The following is a 16646-nucleotide window of genomic DNA, read 5'->3' as shown; positions in this document are numbered from 1 at the left end:
TCTCTTTTCTTTCGGCTCTCCCTCCTTTACTGGCTGTTTGACCTTCTCCCTCCATAAAGCCAGCAGGCTGGTATGTATGACTGTCTGCTTTATTTGTCTTCCATAAAACGCCACATAAACTAAAGAAACCATCTCAGGTCTGCGGACAAAATGAATGAATATATGAATGAATGAATAAGTGAGTGAATGAATGGATAAATATTTGTATGATTCCACAAGAGGAGAAGACCAGAATGATATCCACACAACATCACAGCAGGCATGTCGTATTAGCAAATACTTCAAGCATGCAAAGAAGGACTATAATCATGGTTGCAAACATAAGCTGACATTTCCTTCTTGTACGAGCAGACATTAATGTTAGTTCTACATCTAATGCTACCTTAGACTGAACTATCTAAAAACTCATGGAGTTAACTCATCCCTAATTGGACAACCACTACAATCCTGTGACCTGTCAGCCAATCATAGAGGATAGTGATTTATTCCTCATCTGTGGTCATCTGACCTGAGGACAGCTTGACCCGGCACTGAAGGGGTCAGGTAGAAGAGGATTAGGGACGGACTGCTGTGCTTTGTCAACATCATAGACAGAAAGAGTGAGAAAGGAGAGAGAGAGAAAGAGAGAGAGAGAAGATAAGTAGATAACCTAGAGATAGAGAGGGAGAGAGAAAGAGTGAGAGAGAAATAGAGCCAGAGAGAGGGAGATAGAGAGAGAGACTTCCTCCACAGGGATAACTGATTAGATAAAAAACATGGAAAAGGTCACACACAGGCATGGTCCTGCCCCTAGAGTAAACACTATGTATGTGTTTTTGTGTGTGTGCATGTATATGTGCATTTGTGTATGTGTGATCAACTAGCTTAGTGGGAAACCAGCACAACTGGACTGTTCTCAAGCCTGCAAGGAGGGTCGAGATGAGTAGGTAAGGAGAGGAGAAAGGAGGGAAGAGAAGGAAGGAGGTGTGAGGAGAAGAGGGAGGGAGGGAGGGAGGGAGGGTGGGAGGGAGGGAGGGAGGGAGGGAGGGAGGGAGGGTGGGAGGGAGGGAGGGAGGGTGGGAGGGAGGGAGGGAGGATGGGATGGTGGGAGGGAGGGAGGGTGGGAGGGTGGGAGGGTGGGAGGGTGGGAGGGAGGGTGGGATAGGAGAAAAAAGAGGTTAGACTCCACGGTGCTGCTCAGGGCCGTGTCTGTCTCTGTGTGTCTGAGGTATAGAACTTCTCACAAGTTTCCCCAGGATTTGAAAGATGCCAACTCTCCTATTGGACTAACAGGTAGCAACAATCAACTGAACTTTACAGCTGTACAACACTAAATAAAACAATTCTCATGGTGCAGCCATGACACGATGCATTGGTACAGTGTATTTGTCAAGCCATTTAGAAGCACAAACAATTCATCCACGAAGGCTTCTGTTGGACACTGTAACTGTTTGTGGTATTTCATGCAAGAATGGGTTTCGTGCTATTCCATCTGAGAATAGCATCAACTAATAACCCATGTGAGCGTCCAAAGCAGTCCAGAGATGTCAGGCACCAGCCGCTCTTCATCCGGCGCTTCTGGACATGGCACATTTGCAGACCGATGGGACTTTATTGGTGTTATTTGGAGCCACTGCCAGCTGTGGCGGCCTGCGGCGCTCAGAGGTTCTGGGGAGCGGCATGGCTGGGGGGGAGGAGCCTCCTTCATGTGGCGCTGAGGGACAGAGCTGAGGGACAGAGCTGAGGGGACAGAGCTGAGGGACAGAGCTGAGGGGACAGAGCTGAGGGACAGAGCTGAGGGGACAGAGCTGAGGGACAGAGCTGAGGGGACAGAGCTGAGGTGAGCCTCCACGCAGACACACCACAGACCACGCTCTGGAAGCACTGCTCCCAGCCAGGAGGAGAACACACACTGGAGCACAGGGGAGCACATCCAGAGAGGGGAGGGGAGAGGGGGGGGAGGGAGAGAGAGGGTTGGGAGGAGGGGAGAGATAGAGGGATGGAGAGAGTAGGGGAGAGAGACGTTTGGAGAGTGAGAGAGTGGGGGAGAGAGGGGGGGAGGGCAAGTGAGGGCAAGACAAAGTGAGACAGGCCACGTTCCGCCAGCACTTGAATGAGGCATGAGTCTCCAATGAATAGAGTAAGGATGAGTGGGGAACATTTGAAAAGAGAGAGAGTGAGAGAGAGTTTGTGTGTGTGTGTGAGAGAGAGAGAGAGAGAGAGAGAGAGAGAGAGAGAGAGAGAGAGAGAGAGAGAGAGAGAGAGAGAGAGAGAGAGAGAGAGAGAGAGCAAGTGCACGGACCAGATCTTTTAAAAGCACGTTTGCATGATCTGCAGGATGTGGCTGTAGTGGCCAGGCCTGGTGGCTTTAACTCCACTTCTCATTAAACCTCCTTCGTTTCCCCTCCTTTTTTTATTTTGCTCTCCTTATCTCCTCCTCTCCTACTCTTTTATAGCTTATTTCCTCCTCTTTGCCTCATCTTTCTCTTCTTTCCACCTCCACTCAGTCTCCCCTTTTCCCCTTCTTCTTCTTGTGTCCTTATCGCCTCCTCTTGTACTCTCCTCCTCCTTTCTTCCTTCTCTTTTCTCCCTCCTCCTTTCTAGCGGCCCCAGCCCCAAAAATAGAACCAATCTGGGACTCTGGGACTGGGAGTGTGTGTGACGGTATAAAATGGATGGCTTGTGATGGGTGGTGCCTTGCACACACACAACGCAAATACACACAAAGTAACAAACGCATGCATGCGGATGCAGACAGACATACTGAGTATGCACACACACATATACATACACGCACACACACACACACACACACACACACACACACACACACACACACACACACACACACACACACACACACACACACACACACACACACACACACACACACACACACACACAGGATCAGCTGAGGAAGCTTACTCAAACGGAGCCCCCCTGGCTTGGACTGAAAAAAATTGAAATAACCCCATCAGAGGTAAATAGTTCAGTATGGCAGCGCGCACACACACACACACACACACCATAACCACTCATTGGAATAGGAGACAGAAAGCAAACGAACCTGGGCATACCCCAGGAGTACAGCGTACTGACACGACAGCCAGCTCTCCCTGCAGGGCCAGAGTCCTCCCCGCTCTGGCGGGGTTAGAGGTCAGGGGCATGGGGGTATCAGTCTAGCAGCAGCACCCCCACCCCCCGTGCCAGAATGGAACCGGGGGCAGCTGAAACTATCAACACTGCAGACACAAAAACAAACACCACGGCTGGGGTCTCACAGACACCAACACCTCTCCAAGAACAAAACCCAGCACAGCAAGACACAGCATGACACTGCACTATACAGCACAGCACAGCAAGCCAAAGAACTGTTCATGTGCAGTTTGCCAGAGCTTGCTGTGCATTACCCCGCACACCAGAGAGGAGAAACACTTGGGAACACAGGAGGACTGGAGCAGAGAATGGGCTGGTGCTGTGCACCCTGCTGGCTAGGCTAATCTAAGGTAAGCTGGGAAGCTTGAGGAGAAGCCTGTAGACCAGACTCAGCTCTGCAGGTCCACACGCGCTGGCTGGGCCACAGCAGCCAGAGATCAGGATGAAAACAACGCCCACCTGGGAGACGGATCTCTACTCTAAGCTACTCCCGGGGCTGTGTGCGTGTGCGTGTCTGTGTGCAGTCTATAACGTCTGCCAAGTCTTGATCTGGGGGTCTTAGAAACCCTCTCAGTGGGTTGTTGTTTGCTAACTGCCTCCCCTCCCCCAACTCTTCCCCAAACAAACTCGCACACTATTCCACGGTCTCCCGCGCCCTCCCTGCTAGTGTGTGCCTGTTCTGAGGACCCCTGGGGGGTCAGAGGTCACATCCCTCCTGTGAGCTCAGGGACACTCTCCTCCTGAGAGGTTCTCTGTGTCCTCTGTAGGGGGGCGGGACACACCCAACATGTGCAACACCCCCACACACACAGGGTCAAACACACCCACACAAACACAATCAGTCACTTTTAATAGTCACTTTTATAGCCTTGGAGAGTAAGGGGACAGCCCGTTCAGTCCAAACCAGACAGTGTGTCTGTGCGTGTGTGTGTGAGAAAGAGGGACAGAGATAAAGGGGAGACAGATGTATCCTCTTTCAGCCATCGTGATCAATGTATAGTGACCTCTGAGCCGAGAAAAATCCTGACTCTCCTCTGTGCCTCAATTCAGAACTGCTTGTTTCCTGTCAAACTGCTGTCCACTTCCAGACGTCCAGACACGGGCCCTCCTCCCTGCTGCTCCTGGCCCAGCTCAGGCCCATCTCCCTGGGCCATGTGCCCTGCCGGTGCACTTTCCCCCTACTAAACTCATCCCTCCATCCCGTCATCCCTCTGTCACCCACACATGCTGTCAAGCGCGTGCTGAAGAAGAATGGTCTCTTCCTTCTCACGATGAGGCTCTTTTCTCGACGTCTCACCTCTCAAATTCAACCAGTTGCTTTGTCTCGTTTCATCGCTCCTCCACCTCTCCCTTCACCCCCCCCCCCTCATTTCTGCTTCAACTTTTATGTCCTCCCTTTTGTCTCTCTCTCCTCCTTGTCCCTTTCTCTAACTCTCCACCGGCTTCCGTTCCTCTCTGTCCTCCTCATAGGACTCCTCTCTCTCTCGGTCTCTCTCTCCTCCTCATCCTCCTTTTCTCCCTCCCAGCCTATGTGACGTGTGTGTGCCTAGGGGGGGGGGGGGGGGGGGGCAGATTAGCAGTGCCCAGACAGGGGTGCTACAGCATGCTGTAATACAGCCTGTCAGTCTGGGCTGGTGTGGGGGTTGGGGGGGAGGGGAGGGGGGGCATGCACAATACCCCGTTGTTTAGAAAGATCCTCCTGCCCCCTCTCTCTCTCTACCTCTCCAACTAACAATCTCTCTCTTTCTCTCTATCGGTTTACTCCTCTCCTTTCCCCACGGTAGACACACACAGTCAGGGGTATCCTCATACCATAACCCTGCATATCTCTAGTGGAGCTTAAAACCTCCAGCTCCTCCTTCATAGCACTGTTCTGTTCCCACCTGAACTCCACATGAAAGGAAAGAGGGATGGAGGGAGCATTGCACGAGTCAAAGGAGGAGAGGGAAAGGGAGGGAGTGTTTGAGGAGTTAAGAGAGAGAGGGAGGGAGCATTAGAGAAGTTAACAGAGAGGGGTTGGGTAGGGGCGGAACAAGCTGGCTCTTAAGTCATACATAAATCAGCTCCTAGGAAGGGGAGTACGGCAAGTATAAAGATAAGAAGAGGGGAAACAGAGAGACAGAGAAAGAAAGGAGTGAGGAGAAGAGAGAATGATAGAGGGAGGAGAGACACAAAAAGAGAGAGAATGAGAGAGAGAAAGGGAGAGAGAAAGAGGGAGGGAGAGATCGAGAGAAGGAGGGATAAAGAGAGATTGAGGGAGGGGTGCATCAAAGCGTGACTGACATTCCCTCAGACACAAGATCAGGGATTGGGGGAGGGGAGAGGGGGTGCTGAGAGGATCATTTGATAGCCACACGTAAGTGGTGTGGAAGAGAGTAGATAATCGCTTGCACACACACACACACATCAGCCTATATGTACTTCACTACAACTCCTCCCTACACTAACCTATACAAACACGTTATACTCGCTAAATACATACAAAACAGTCTGAGAAAGAGACACAGACTGTGTCTAATAGGTTGCGTCTAAGTGTGTGTTTGTGTGTGTATCTGTGTGTGTGTGTCTCTCCACCTGTAAGAGCAGGCTCCAGACACAGTCTGCGTTGATGGTCTACTTTATCTGTTCCACTCTGCCGATTCTGCTGCTGTCTCTAGGACACAGCGAGGGAGACTAATTCTGTTGAGGAACGTAGCACAAAGCTGGTTGGTTGATACAAAAACTACAAAGTTGTATACCTCATAACACACTCTCATAGCCATAGAGGCAGGTTAAAAACAGGCCCTTCTTCACAGAGATCTCACAAGACCGAGGGTGTCTGCAACCTTAAACTTTTACTTTTATACATGGTTCTGAGTTCACATACCAAGTGTCAAATATCAAAACAGACATTATTGTCTGAGATCCTGGCCACTGTTGCCTAAACAGAGAAAGCTGAGACAAGCAGCTCAAGTTGATGTTGTACTAGAGTGTCACTAAAGAATCCTTCCTAAACGCCAGTGTGAGAATGTGTGTGTGTGTGTGTAGGCTATGTGTTTGTTTAACCCCAGCCCCAAACATGAACACACCTGTAGTGACTGGAACTGGTCGAAGTTTAAAAACGTCAGGAGTGAAACTCAGACCATAACAGTAGTTACCATAAACACTGTTTCTGATTGGCCGATTAGAGTCATTTTAAGAATGGTTAGCAACCTACGTTAAAATAATGATTATCACATTAGGATTCAACACTGGGTTGGTGGGTTGGTTGGAGGGTAGGAGAGGAGAGGGGGTGAAACGCTGAATAAAGTCTTTGTTTGAGATAGTCATTACAGAATTACCAGTTAACTGTGTGGCAGTTGGGATTTAGAATTATGTCTAAGCCTCAACTGGGATTTGGAATGAAGAATTCAATTTTTCTTAAACAGGTATTAGAATGCAGGGGCTGGCCTGTTAGGGTTGGCTGTGGAGTTAACAGCTTTACTGGAAGAATCCTCCACTGCCTAAAGGTTGATTATGACATCCAGATAGGCCCTATGCTGACGCCCTGGTGCTGAACTCCTGAACAGCATTCGTTCTTGTTTTCACATTGCATCACTTAATTACTACAGCTGGTGCAGTCAAAGCCTGTAGCAGGCGTCAGCTCCTTCAGGATGCTCTCTGCTCCCTCGCTCGCGTCTACTGGCCACCGGGCTGACGCGGCATTCTGGCTCAGGACGAGCCAACGTGCCTCGACCTGGAAACACTAGCCAAAAGCTAATAACTCTGTCTCATTCAACTGTAAATACTTAGGAGCCTATACATTTAAACACTCAGATGATGCATCACATGATGAACATCTGTAGAGAGTAGCCAGAGTCAATAGGCGAAGGTAACTACATATGACAGAAGCAGTAGAAACAGCCTCAACTGGCTAAATGTCATTTGCGGTAAATTGTCCGGGCTTTCAAAGAAAGGCAGAGTAATATTTGCCCTGCGGTGGCATTTATGGGACTGATGTTGCCCCACATGAAAAAAAACTGAGAGAGTTGGGGCCCTCAGTAAACAACACAGCCAAACATCTGGTCATCTTCTGCACTCTCAATGTGAGTGTATGTGAAGGGAGGGGAGGGAGGGACACGACAAGCTAGTGTTGTTGGGAAAGCTCACACCCTCACACGTACGTTTGCAAACACACTTATTTTGGATTATTACATATTTAGGAATATTATAGAGGAATACTGTATTGTGGTGAGTTTTACTGTCAAACAGTACATTAAACACAGCAAAGGGCCTCATGCAAACACAAACAGAGATGTCAAACACAGTACACTGCCAAAACGTTTTACTGAAAACGAATAAAAGCTCAAATGTTTATTGATATCTAGAGCCAAGATAGCAGTGGTTTTGTGAGTCAAACACAAAGCTTTAGAACCCAGGGATAAGACGAATTCTCTCACAATCCACTCCCTAGAAACATGCATACAAAAGATGCTGTTTGATTAATTTTCTTTATTCCTTCCTTTCATTCCAGTTCTACAGAATACCGTCCATGTGGCACCCCTTGCTCACCCCCCCCCCCCCCTCTGTAGACATAACAAACAGGAGGCAGGATTTGTTTTGACAGAGCTCACCTGGAGCACTGACACAGAAACAGTGATCAAGCAAGCCCTGGGAGGAGCACTGTGTGTGTGTGAGTGTATGTGTGTGATAAGGGGAAGTAAATGGAAGAAAAATTAAGTGTAGGCAGACTAGCCAGTCTGACTCTGGTCTAGACAGGACACCATTGTAAACAAAGTATTCAGTTGGACATGGTGGATTGGCATGTAATTTTGAAGCAGGCATCTCATCAGTGCTGAGGGAACATCCAGCATTAATATGGATGGGTAGGAGTGCGGTTATTTTTTTAAGCGGGAGGGGGGTAAAGTAAAACACACAGCAGAGGGGGGGTGGGGGGGTGGTGAGAGAGTAGAGAAGTGGAGAGGTGTGGAGAGGGGGGGGGGCAGGTCACTCCCAAACCCAGAGCAGGATTAAGATATGAGAGGCCTCAAGGAGGTGTGTGTGACTGTGTGTATGGGAGAGAGAAAGAGAGCGAGATAGAGAGAGTGCGAGAGAGAGAGATAGTAATCAGCGTTTAGAAAGGTAATCCTAAACATGCCCAGAGGTGAGTGTTGACCTAAACCTAATGGTCAAGCTTTGGTTAATTCCTATCTTCCCCTCATCTCCCTCCTCCCCGCTCTTCCCTCTTACTCTCCTTCCTCCCTTCTCTCCTCCTTCCTTCCTCCCTCCCCTCCTCTCCTCCTTCCTCCCCTCCTCTCCTCTCCTCCTTCCTCCCCTCCTCTCCTCCTCCCTCCCCTACTTTCCTCCCTCCTCTCCTTAAGCTCCCCCTCTTCTCTGCCTTCTCAGCGTCGGCCCAACCTCCTGAGACAGACAATCATTTTGTGGTTCAGCAACATAATTATGTTTTTGTGAAGTCAGTAAAGCAAATTGAACTTCATTCCCCAGTCCTACCTGGTAGAGTCACACTGGTCATGCAGCTTAGCCAACACTTAGTCTTTGTGATACACTGAGTTTCCATCGAGCCACAGTGCTTCTTTGTCTCAGTGCAAGCCGATAAAGCTTCTGGCTGCTTTGTTAGTGGTGTGAGAGGCCTTTCTGCAGCCATTAGTGAACATGGCAACACTAGTACGACCCACAGCTGACCGTACTGGGCCGGCCCATGTTACAGTCCTAACCACGCAGCAGAGGGTTAGGGTAGAGTGACCTTTCTGTGGCTAGGGGGCGCCAACTTAGCATCACAGAGCTAACAAGGTAAACGATGGATCCACACACAACAAAACATATTAGTGTTACTTTAATGAGTGTGAGGCTTTGGACTAGTGATGCAAGTGATGTTAGACTGGTCTTGATGATGTTGGCTGTTGCTAACACATGCTACCGTGTGTGAGAATAAAAAGATGATTTGGTAATAGCTGGATGTCAGTAAATAATTGATTAACAACTGTCAAGATGTTCCGTTCATATATGTGCATCCAACTGTACAGAGCTGAAGAAGAAAAAAAGTATGTGCAGAATAACACATTAAAGTTGTGTTTACATTCTCCTCAATTGAGCGTGCAGCCTCCCTACCAGAAGGAGAGGAGAAGATGGATCATTAGCCCTCCAGCTACACACACACGCCCATACACACAAGTGGGGATGGTTTGACCTCGGTTGACCCATTGACCTTTAAACAGCCCCACATCTCACTGATGGAGGGCTGAATGGGTCTCATAGTTACAGCTTTGTAGGACACAGTATGGGGGGGGCCACGGGGGAGGGGTGCATTTTTCACTCAGACACCCTGGTGGGTCTGCCATTATGGGGCGTTAGCAAGGACCCTCCATGGTGCCAGGGCTTGGGTGACACTGACGGAGAGGCTGCTACATATGCATGCAGCTGAGGTCATACTGGCAGGTGTGTGTTGGGGAGAAAGAGAAAGCAGTCGTATCCTTCAAAAGAAAAGAAAAGAACACAGGCCAACGGTTTATCACAACTGTTGTCAGTTTGTCCCTTGAAGCCGTCCATTCTGAGGATGACTAATGTTACTTTCTGAGGATGACTAATGTTTCTTTTCTTAATTTAATCAGCACTTTAACAATGAAAGGAAGGTGATACAGGATGATTCTGAGGGAACATAATAAAGTGCTAAATGCTAGCTAGCTCTGCCCCAGGCCTACTGAGATGAAACACTCACTCCTCACTTCTAATTAGTCTCTCAGACAGCTGTGTGCTGGAATAACAGATGATAACTGAGGGAGATTGATGAGTTCGTTTAACCTCCTGCAGATTTTGTTTTTACTTTTGGATCAAAGTAAAATAAAAAAAGTGTACTGTACTGTGACTGCAAACTTACATTTACATTTAGCAGACGCTCTTATCCAGAGCGACTTACAGTAAGTACAGGGACATTCCCCCCGAGGCAAGTAGGGTGAAGTGCCTTGTCCAAGGACACAATGTCATTTTGCACGGCTGGGAATCGAACTGGCAACCTTCATATTACCAGCCCGATTCCCTAACCGCTGAGCCACCTGACTCCTAAAACCAATATTCAGCCAATCCTACTAGTGATCTGCAAACATAAAACATACACTCGACTTATAACTCATTCTGGAACACAAACACACACTTTCTTCCTCTCAATCCCTTTTGATTCTACCCCACTTTCTCTCTCTCGCTCACCTCTCACTCTATTTCAATGTTTCTTTGTACACCACCCCCTCCCCACATCTTTCTCTATCTCACTCATCCCTAACAACCCATTGCCCCCCACTCCCTCTCTAACCCTTCTCCTGACAGATGCTGTGTCTCTGTCATCTCCTGTCCTCCTCAGCTCTGCAGCATCTGTCCAGCCCAGCCCTGCCAGTCCCCGTCTCCAGGGAGCCTCCAGCTGGCTGGGAATGTGCTGGGGGCTGGGGGTCCCTGTGTCCCCTGGGGAATGCTGAGGCTGCACTTACTCTTGATTCAAACAGAATGATTCCTAGTCAGTGGCTTGTGTCAAGTTCCTGGTGAACAAAACGTACACAGTAGAACACCCAGGCTACACCTCGCATGACCTGTAGAATGTTGGGAACTTGGAATGTTTGAACATAGTCTGTATGACAATGGAGTTTCCCTCCCATCCCCCAGAAGAACAAAGTAGAGTCAATGGACCATTGAAAAGTCCTGTGGCAAAGTCCCCTAATGGATGAAATGTGTTTATGTTACTCAAAAGCTGAGAATTCGAGATTTCAGCACATTAACTCCTGCCTACAATGGTTCAATAAGCGCTTCTGAGATGGGATTTTGGTACACAAATCTGGAAGGAACAGGTTTAGACAAACATGTTCTGTGGTGGTACTGTTGTGTTCGTATATGAAAGGCTATTGACTAACACAATCTCGGTCAGTTTCCGGACAACCCTGAGCCCTTTATGCAAAACAGAGAGCTAAAACTTTCTGTGTTTTCTTTCTTCTGAAAACCACCTGTGTCGACACCGATACCATTAGTGGCTCATTAGACACGCACACACTTTAACACATCTGTTCCCTGGCACCTTCCCCTGGGTCGTAGTGTGTTTATCAGCTCATTTGACCCCATTAGAAAAGTCATTAGGGACCATTCACGTGGACACAAAGCCTCCTTCCTGCTTTACTACACTGTAAACAAAACCCCCCAGTCCTGCTGGAGATAGCTGCTCTCTCTCCTCAGTCCTGCTGGAGATAGCTGCTCTCTCTCCTCAGTCCTGCTGGAGATAGCTGCTCTCCCCTCCTCAGTCCTGCTGGAGATAGCTGCTCTCTCTCCTCAGTCCTGCTGGAGATAGCTGCTCTCTCTCCTCAGTCCTGCTGGAGATAGCTGCTCTCTCTCCTCAGTCCTGCTGGAGATAGCTGCTCTCCCTCCTCAGTCCTGCTGGAGATAGCTGCTCTCCCCTCCTCAGTCCTGCTGGAGATAGCTGCTCTCTCTCCTCAGTCCTGCTGGAGATAGCTGCTCTCCCTCCTCAGTCCTGCTGGAGATAGCTGCTCTCTCTCCTCAGTCCTGCTGGAGATAGCTGATCTCCCCTCCTCAGTCCTGCTGGAGATAGCTTCTCTCCCTCCTCAGTCCTGCTGGAAATAGCTACTCTCTCTCCTCAGTCCTGCTGGAGATAGTTGCTCTCTCTCCTCAGTCCTGCTGGAGATAGCTGCTCTCTCTCCTCAGTCCTGCTGGAGATAGCTGCTCTCCCCTCCTCAGTCCTGCTGGAGATAGCTTCTCTCCCTCCTCAGTCCTGCTGGAAATAGCTGCTCTCTCTCCTCAGTCCTGCTGGAGATAGTTGCTCTCTCTCCTCAGTCCTGCTGGAGATAGCTGCTCTCTCTCCTCAGTCCTGCTGGAGATAGTTGCTCTCTCTCCTCAGTCCTGCTGGAGACAGCTGCTCTCCGCTCTCACAAAGGAGGCTCTTTTTACACTACACTACGTTATGGTGCTGAAGTATGTGTCCATGAAAAAAGAAAAATCTGAATTGTATCCATATTTCTGTGTACAGTGGGCCTCACCATTCTCCTAGGGTGCTGCCAGCGTCCTACTTGTCTTTATCCTCTTTTCATTCATTTCTGTCTTTAGGGCTCCCTTTTAACTGAGACCTCTAAGTTTCCGTCCATAAATCAATCTTGTATATTTCTATGTTACTATGCCTTCTCTATGATAACTTGTCATGGTGAGAAGAGCCTAAGGATTTGTTACAATGAGGGTATGGGTTAAAGCACTTAACATTTGGTTTATTTACCTGACACTGTTGGGCCAGCGCTGTTCATCCCCGTGTTTATGTTGTAAAAATTCAAGGCAAACACGAACGGCCGGTAGAACTGTCACAGGGCTGCATTCCTGTAGACTTTCGTCTCGCAGGTCAGAACTCTCACATTAGTGCGGAGCAGTGTAAACCTTCATCCCTACACTGGACTGGTAGACAGACTTCTCAACACAACACCATACGCCTGTAGTAAAACATTAGCTACAATACCTCGTCCTCTCGCCTACACAGGATCATGAGGATTATTTAGAAATCTGTGTATGGGCAAATACAATTCGCTGATTACCGCAGCACGATCAGACTTTAATTCTCTGATCCCTCCGCTCCGCATGTGGGTCAGCTCGAAGCACAACACCCCAGCACTGCAGGCCAGACACGCGCTTTTCCGCATGTTTAAAGGTTACAGTATATGATTTATGAAGAGAAAACACACTACGTGCTTCAACACGCCAGAAGAACAGAGGGAACAGACGGCAAGCAAAGCCCAGTTGTAAAGAATTACAATTAAAAGAGCGCGTTGTGTTCTGGGTCTCCCTAAGCAGCATGGGCTTCTTCCAGACGAGATGATAACTTTTCACCATCATCATTATCAAACAGTTATACCTGCAGCACATACAAAAAAACCAACAAATGATTGCACACTATATGAATCATGCTTCCCCACCTGAAAACTCGGAGGAACTTCTGGTGAAGTTGCAGAAGACGGTGAGGCACGTTATTCCCAACACGAGCGCATAATTGATAGCTGAGAGACTCCCATCTGGGAAGAACATCCTTGAAACATTAAGAAGTTGCGGAGTTTCTCCAAAAAAGGTCCAGGAGGCGCGTGGCGTTTAGGATCTGCGTCATAAGCAGTAGATGCTCTGTCCCATGGTTCGTGCTCTGACTCTCCTCATCATTCCATTTCAGGACGACTAAGGTAGGGACGAGGGCTCGGGACAGTGGCGGCGGAACACTGCCCCGATTTCTTACTGCGTGTTACTGGAGCGGCAGCCCACCTGTTGGAGCGTTGTCCGCGTGGTCTCAAAGCCCCCAATTTCGATCCTTATTTACAATCACGTTACAGCTTGTTACTTCATTGCTTTATATAGGCTAACAGTGGCTGTTACAATCAAAAATATTTTGATCAGCAATTTAAAAAATATGTATACATTTGAAAGTAATAGCCAACATTATCACCATAATCATCCTCACCAGGCTTTCCATCACCACCAACAAATAAATAATGTATTTCATCGCATTCTTGATTTCCAATAAATGCATTATATACTACGAATTTTGGTCTGCTTGTCACACATCCATGAAAACGACTCTGGACAGGATCTATATAATACATTAGTGACACCTTGTGGGCTATGCAAGAAACTGCAATTCAAATGCAATTGCATTTTTGACACTGTTCTTCTTTCGGCTTCCGTACCATCTACTCACATGTGACAACAGAAGGTCAGCAATTCAATCATGGCTGCCTGCGTAAGGAGGCTCAACAATGTTCTGTGTTCAGTTAGATTATTACGGTATCAGCACCATCAAAATGAACGTAAGTCACATATATACACGTACTGTTGTAGGTGATTATGTGAATTTTGCATTCTAGGTTATATCTATTTGAATAGTTGTCTGACTATACTCAACTTGAAGTAGCAAGTTAACATCCATAGCCTATCTGGTATTTTCCTTGACTCCTATAATGTAAGGAGGAGTCACCGTGACAAACTCTATCGTTAGCTAGCTGCTAGTTGCCTACACAAATTTAAAGGTGGCAAAATTGTGTTTTGTTACATGTATTTGTTGTCTAACTGTAGGATTCCTGTCGACATCTTTGCCTCGCCTCGCCCTTGGGAGTGACGACACTGACCAGCCTTCAAAGTTTACCCCGCCACCCAAACCTGTCATTATCGACAAAACACAGACCGCGGCCTCACTGCGGAAGTATGCAAAATTAGACGAATGAGATATCTTTGTTTTAAAATGTTACAACTACCAATCTTGTGCTCAAGTTGGCGCTTTGCATCTCTAAACGCAGGTTTTTAAGCCCAGAGTTCATCCCGATTCGTCAGAGGATAAACCCGTTGAAAGCTGCCATCGAGAGGAAAGACATGTATCGTCGGAGGAAGGTGCTCAACATTCCTGAGTTCTATGTTGGTAAGACTTCGATTCCGAGTGTTCCATATTGATAATAAAGAAGTAAATGCATTTTTGCTCTCCCTTGCTACTTTTAATAACCAAGTTCCCTGCTTTATTGTGGTCCTCTGTGTAGGTAGTATCTTAGCTGTGACCATGACTGACCAGTATGCCAGCGGTAAAAGCAACCGCTTTGTGGGCATCTGCCTCCAACGAGGTGGCAAGGGACTTGGTGCTACGTTTATATTAAGAAACATCATTGAAAACCAAGGTGAGGGACACATAGATTAAAAGAGACATAGATTAAATCATTGATACAAGCCGATCAAATATTAAATAATAATCTATTGTAACTTTATCTTTCTCCCTCCTTCCCTCTACCCCCAACTCCAGGGGTAGAAATCTGCTATGAAATGTACAGCCCTCTAATTCAGAAGATCGAGGTTCTGAAGCTGGAGAAGAGGCTGGATGAGAACCTGATGTACCTGAGAGATGCCCTTCCTGAGTACAGCACTGTGGACCAGGACATGAAGCCTGTCTCCTCCTCCCCCACTGGAGACGTGCCCATCAACATGGTGAGCTGGACCACAGGGGCGGCACACAGACATTTTTGCTAGAAAACGATTCTTCTGTATTTCAATGTCAGTTTGTATTATGTCAAATATATAGCAACTTCAATCTGTCAGGTCGCCTTCTTTGAACTCTTCTGTCCTCTTTCCTCCAAAACCTCCTGCAACCTCTCCTCCCCTCCTCTCCAGATGAAAGTTCGTATGAGGCCCAAGCCCTGGTCCAAGCGTTGGGAGCGCCCCATATTCAACATAAAGGGCATCCGCTTCGAGCTGTGCCTGACCCCAGAGCAGATGGAGCATGCCCAGAAGTGGGCGGAGCCCTGGAGGGAGTACGACATGCTGAAGGAGTACGACACCTCCCGATTGGAGGAGAACATCCTGAAGGAGGTGAAGCAGGAGATGAGCAAGTGATGGGTCCCTAGACCGGCCTCATCAGTCAGACAAACACCTGTTTGGAGCAGGAAATAAAGCCTTTCACCGTTGTAGATGACTTCGACATCATCACTTAGTGGGCCATCGTGGCATTGAGGGTGGACCACCACCCCCATCCTCTCCTCCAGACCCTACCCCACCAACCAGCCCTCTGCAACTGACAGAGTACTCTCCCCACTGGGACAGACACCTGTATCGGGCCCCTGCCTCCTGAAGACCTCCATGGGGAGCAAGATACTAGCTGCTGCCTTAGAGGAACAGCAGAGACACTAGGTCACAGACATGTCCCTTGCTGAGCTTGCATCTAAAACAGCCTAGTTCAACAATGCAGTGTTCATAGTTTGGTGTGCGCATGTTTAGCCTGTCTCTGAGCAGGCTGGTCTATCCAGGACAGAAGGTCTGTGTTACTGTGAGATCATGATGGATTATGTCTTTTATTAATCTATGGAACTAAGTTTATTGTCCCGCCATTGTGTTTATGTTGTATTACCAGAATTCAAGTCAATTCATCTTGTTTATAAATAAAAAAAAATCAATAATTTGGGGATTTTTTCTGTTTGATAGTGCATATTGTGTTTGGAATCATATATAGCAAGAACCCTAATGGCATCGATGATGTTCAGCAAGGATTGATTAAACATGGCCACTGCACTTGCTTACAATGTGACCAACAAAAACATGAAGTCTCCAGGTTTTTTTACTCTTAGCTGTCAAGTCTGTCTCAAGTCTCTGCATTTTGCCTTCTGTAATTCTATTTGGATGCAGATATGAAATCAGTAGGTTTTGACCATCTATAAAAAAGCTACAATAAATATTTGTAGCACCTAATATTTTAGGTGCACAAGATATGACAGTAAAAGCATATTTTTGATGTAGTGGTTCTGTGTAGTCATACTTCAGTGTCGCTCTAGGTGGCGATGTTGGTCTGTTGAACGTCGAGGAGCCGTCTCCACAGACACCTAAAGAATGTGAAGAGTTCAGTAAACTCAGCTGGTGTTTCATAGAATGACAGTTTAAAAATAGAATGGAAGTATTCAAAACACCACGAAAAACGAATGGAAATCTTCCACTTTCGACTGAAAGCTGTAGGAAAGGAAGTTCACAAAGGTTTTTATGACAAGGTTTAACTG

The 16646-nt window shown here is 47.6% G+C and overlaps 2 protein-coding genes across 2 annotated transcripts in view; one reads left to right on the top strand and one right to left on the bottom strand.

Moving 5' to 3' along the window:
• LOC134025302 (protein eva-1 homolog A) overlaps positions 1-13333 on the bottom strand; it is a 54382-nt gene extending 41049 nt beyond the window's left edge. Inside the window, exon 1 of the mRNA XM_062468239.1 lies at positions 13056-13333. Coding sequence (XP_062324223.1) covers positions 13056-13164 — 109 coding nt within the window. The 5' untranslated portion in view covers positions 13165-13333. The remainder of the gene's footprint in view (positions 1-13055) is intronic.
• Positions 13334-13789: 456 nt separating this feature from the next.
• mrpl19 (mitochondrial ribosomal protein L19) lies at positions 13790-16055 on the top strand. Its single transcript, XM_062468384.1, has 6 exons — positions 13790-13931; positions 14197-14323; positions 14418-14536; positions 14652-14786; positions 14909-15090; positions 15274-16055. The coding sequence occupies exons 1-6, from the start codon at positions 13853-13855 to the stop codon at positions 15493-15495; spliced, it is 864 nt and encodes a 287-aa protein (XP_062324368.1). The 5' UTR covers positions 13790-13852; the 3' UTR covers positions 15496-16055.
• The last annotated feature ends 591 nt before the right edge of the window (positions 16056-16646 follow it).

This window comes from Osmerus eperlanus, chromosome 8, assembly GCF_963692335.1.
Source record: "Osmerus eperlanus chromosome 8, fOsmEpe2.1, whole genome shotgun sequence".
NCBI classification, from domain to species: domain Eukaryota; kingdom Metazoa; phylum Chordata; class Actinopteri; order Osmeriformes; family Osmeridae; genus Osmerus; species Osmerus eperlanus.
This window is presented reverse-complemented; position numbering and strand designations above follow the sequence as displayed.

Coding starts and splice junctions, on each gene's coding strand:
- mrpl19 (XM_062468384.1), top strand. CDS start 13,853: ATGGCTGCCTGCGTAAGGAGGCTCAACAATGTTCTGTGTTCAGTTAGA. Junction 13,932..14,196: donor TCAGCACCATCAAAATGAAC/GTAAGTCACATA, acceptor GTCTAACTGTAG/GATTCCTGTCGACATCTTTG. Junction 15,091..15,273: donor GAGACGTGCCCATCAACATG/GTGAGCTGGACC, acceptor CCTCCTCTCCAG/ATGAAAGTTCGTATGAGGCC.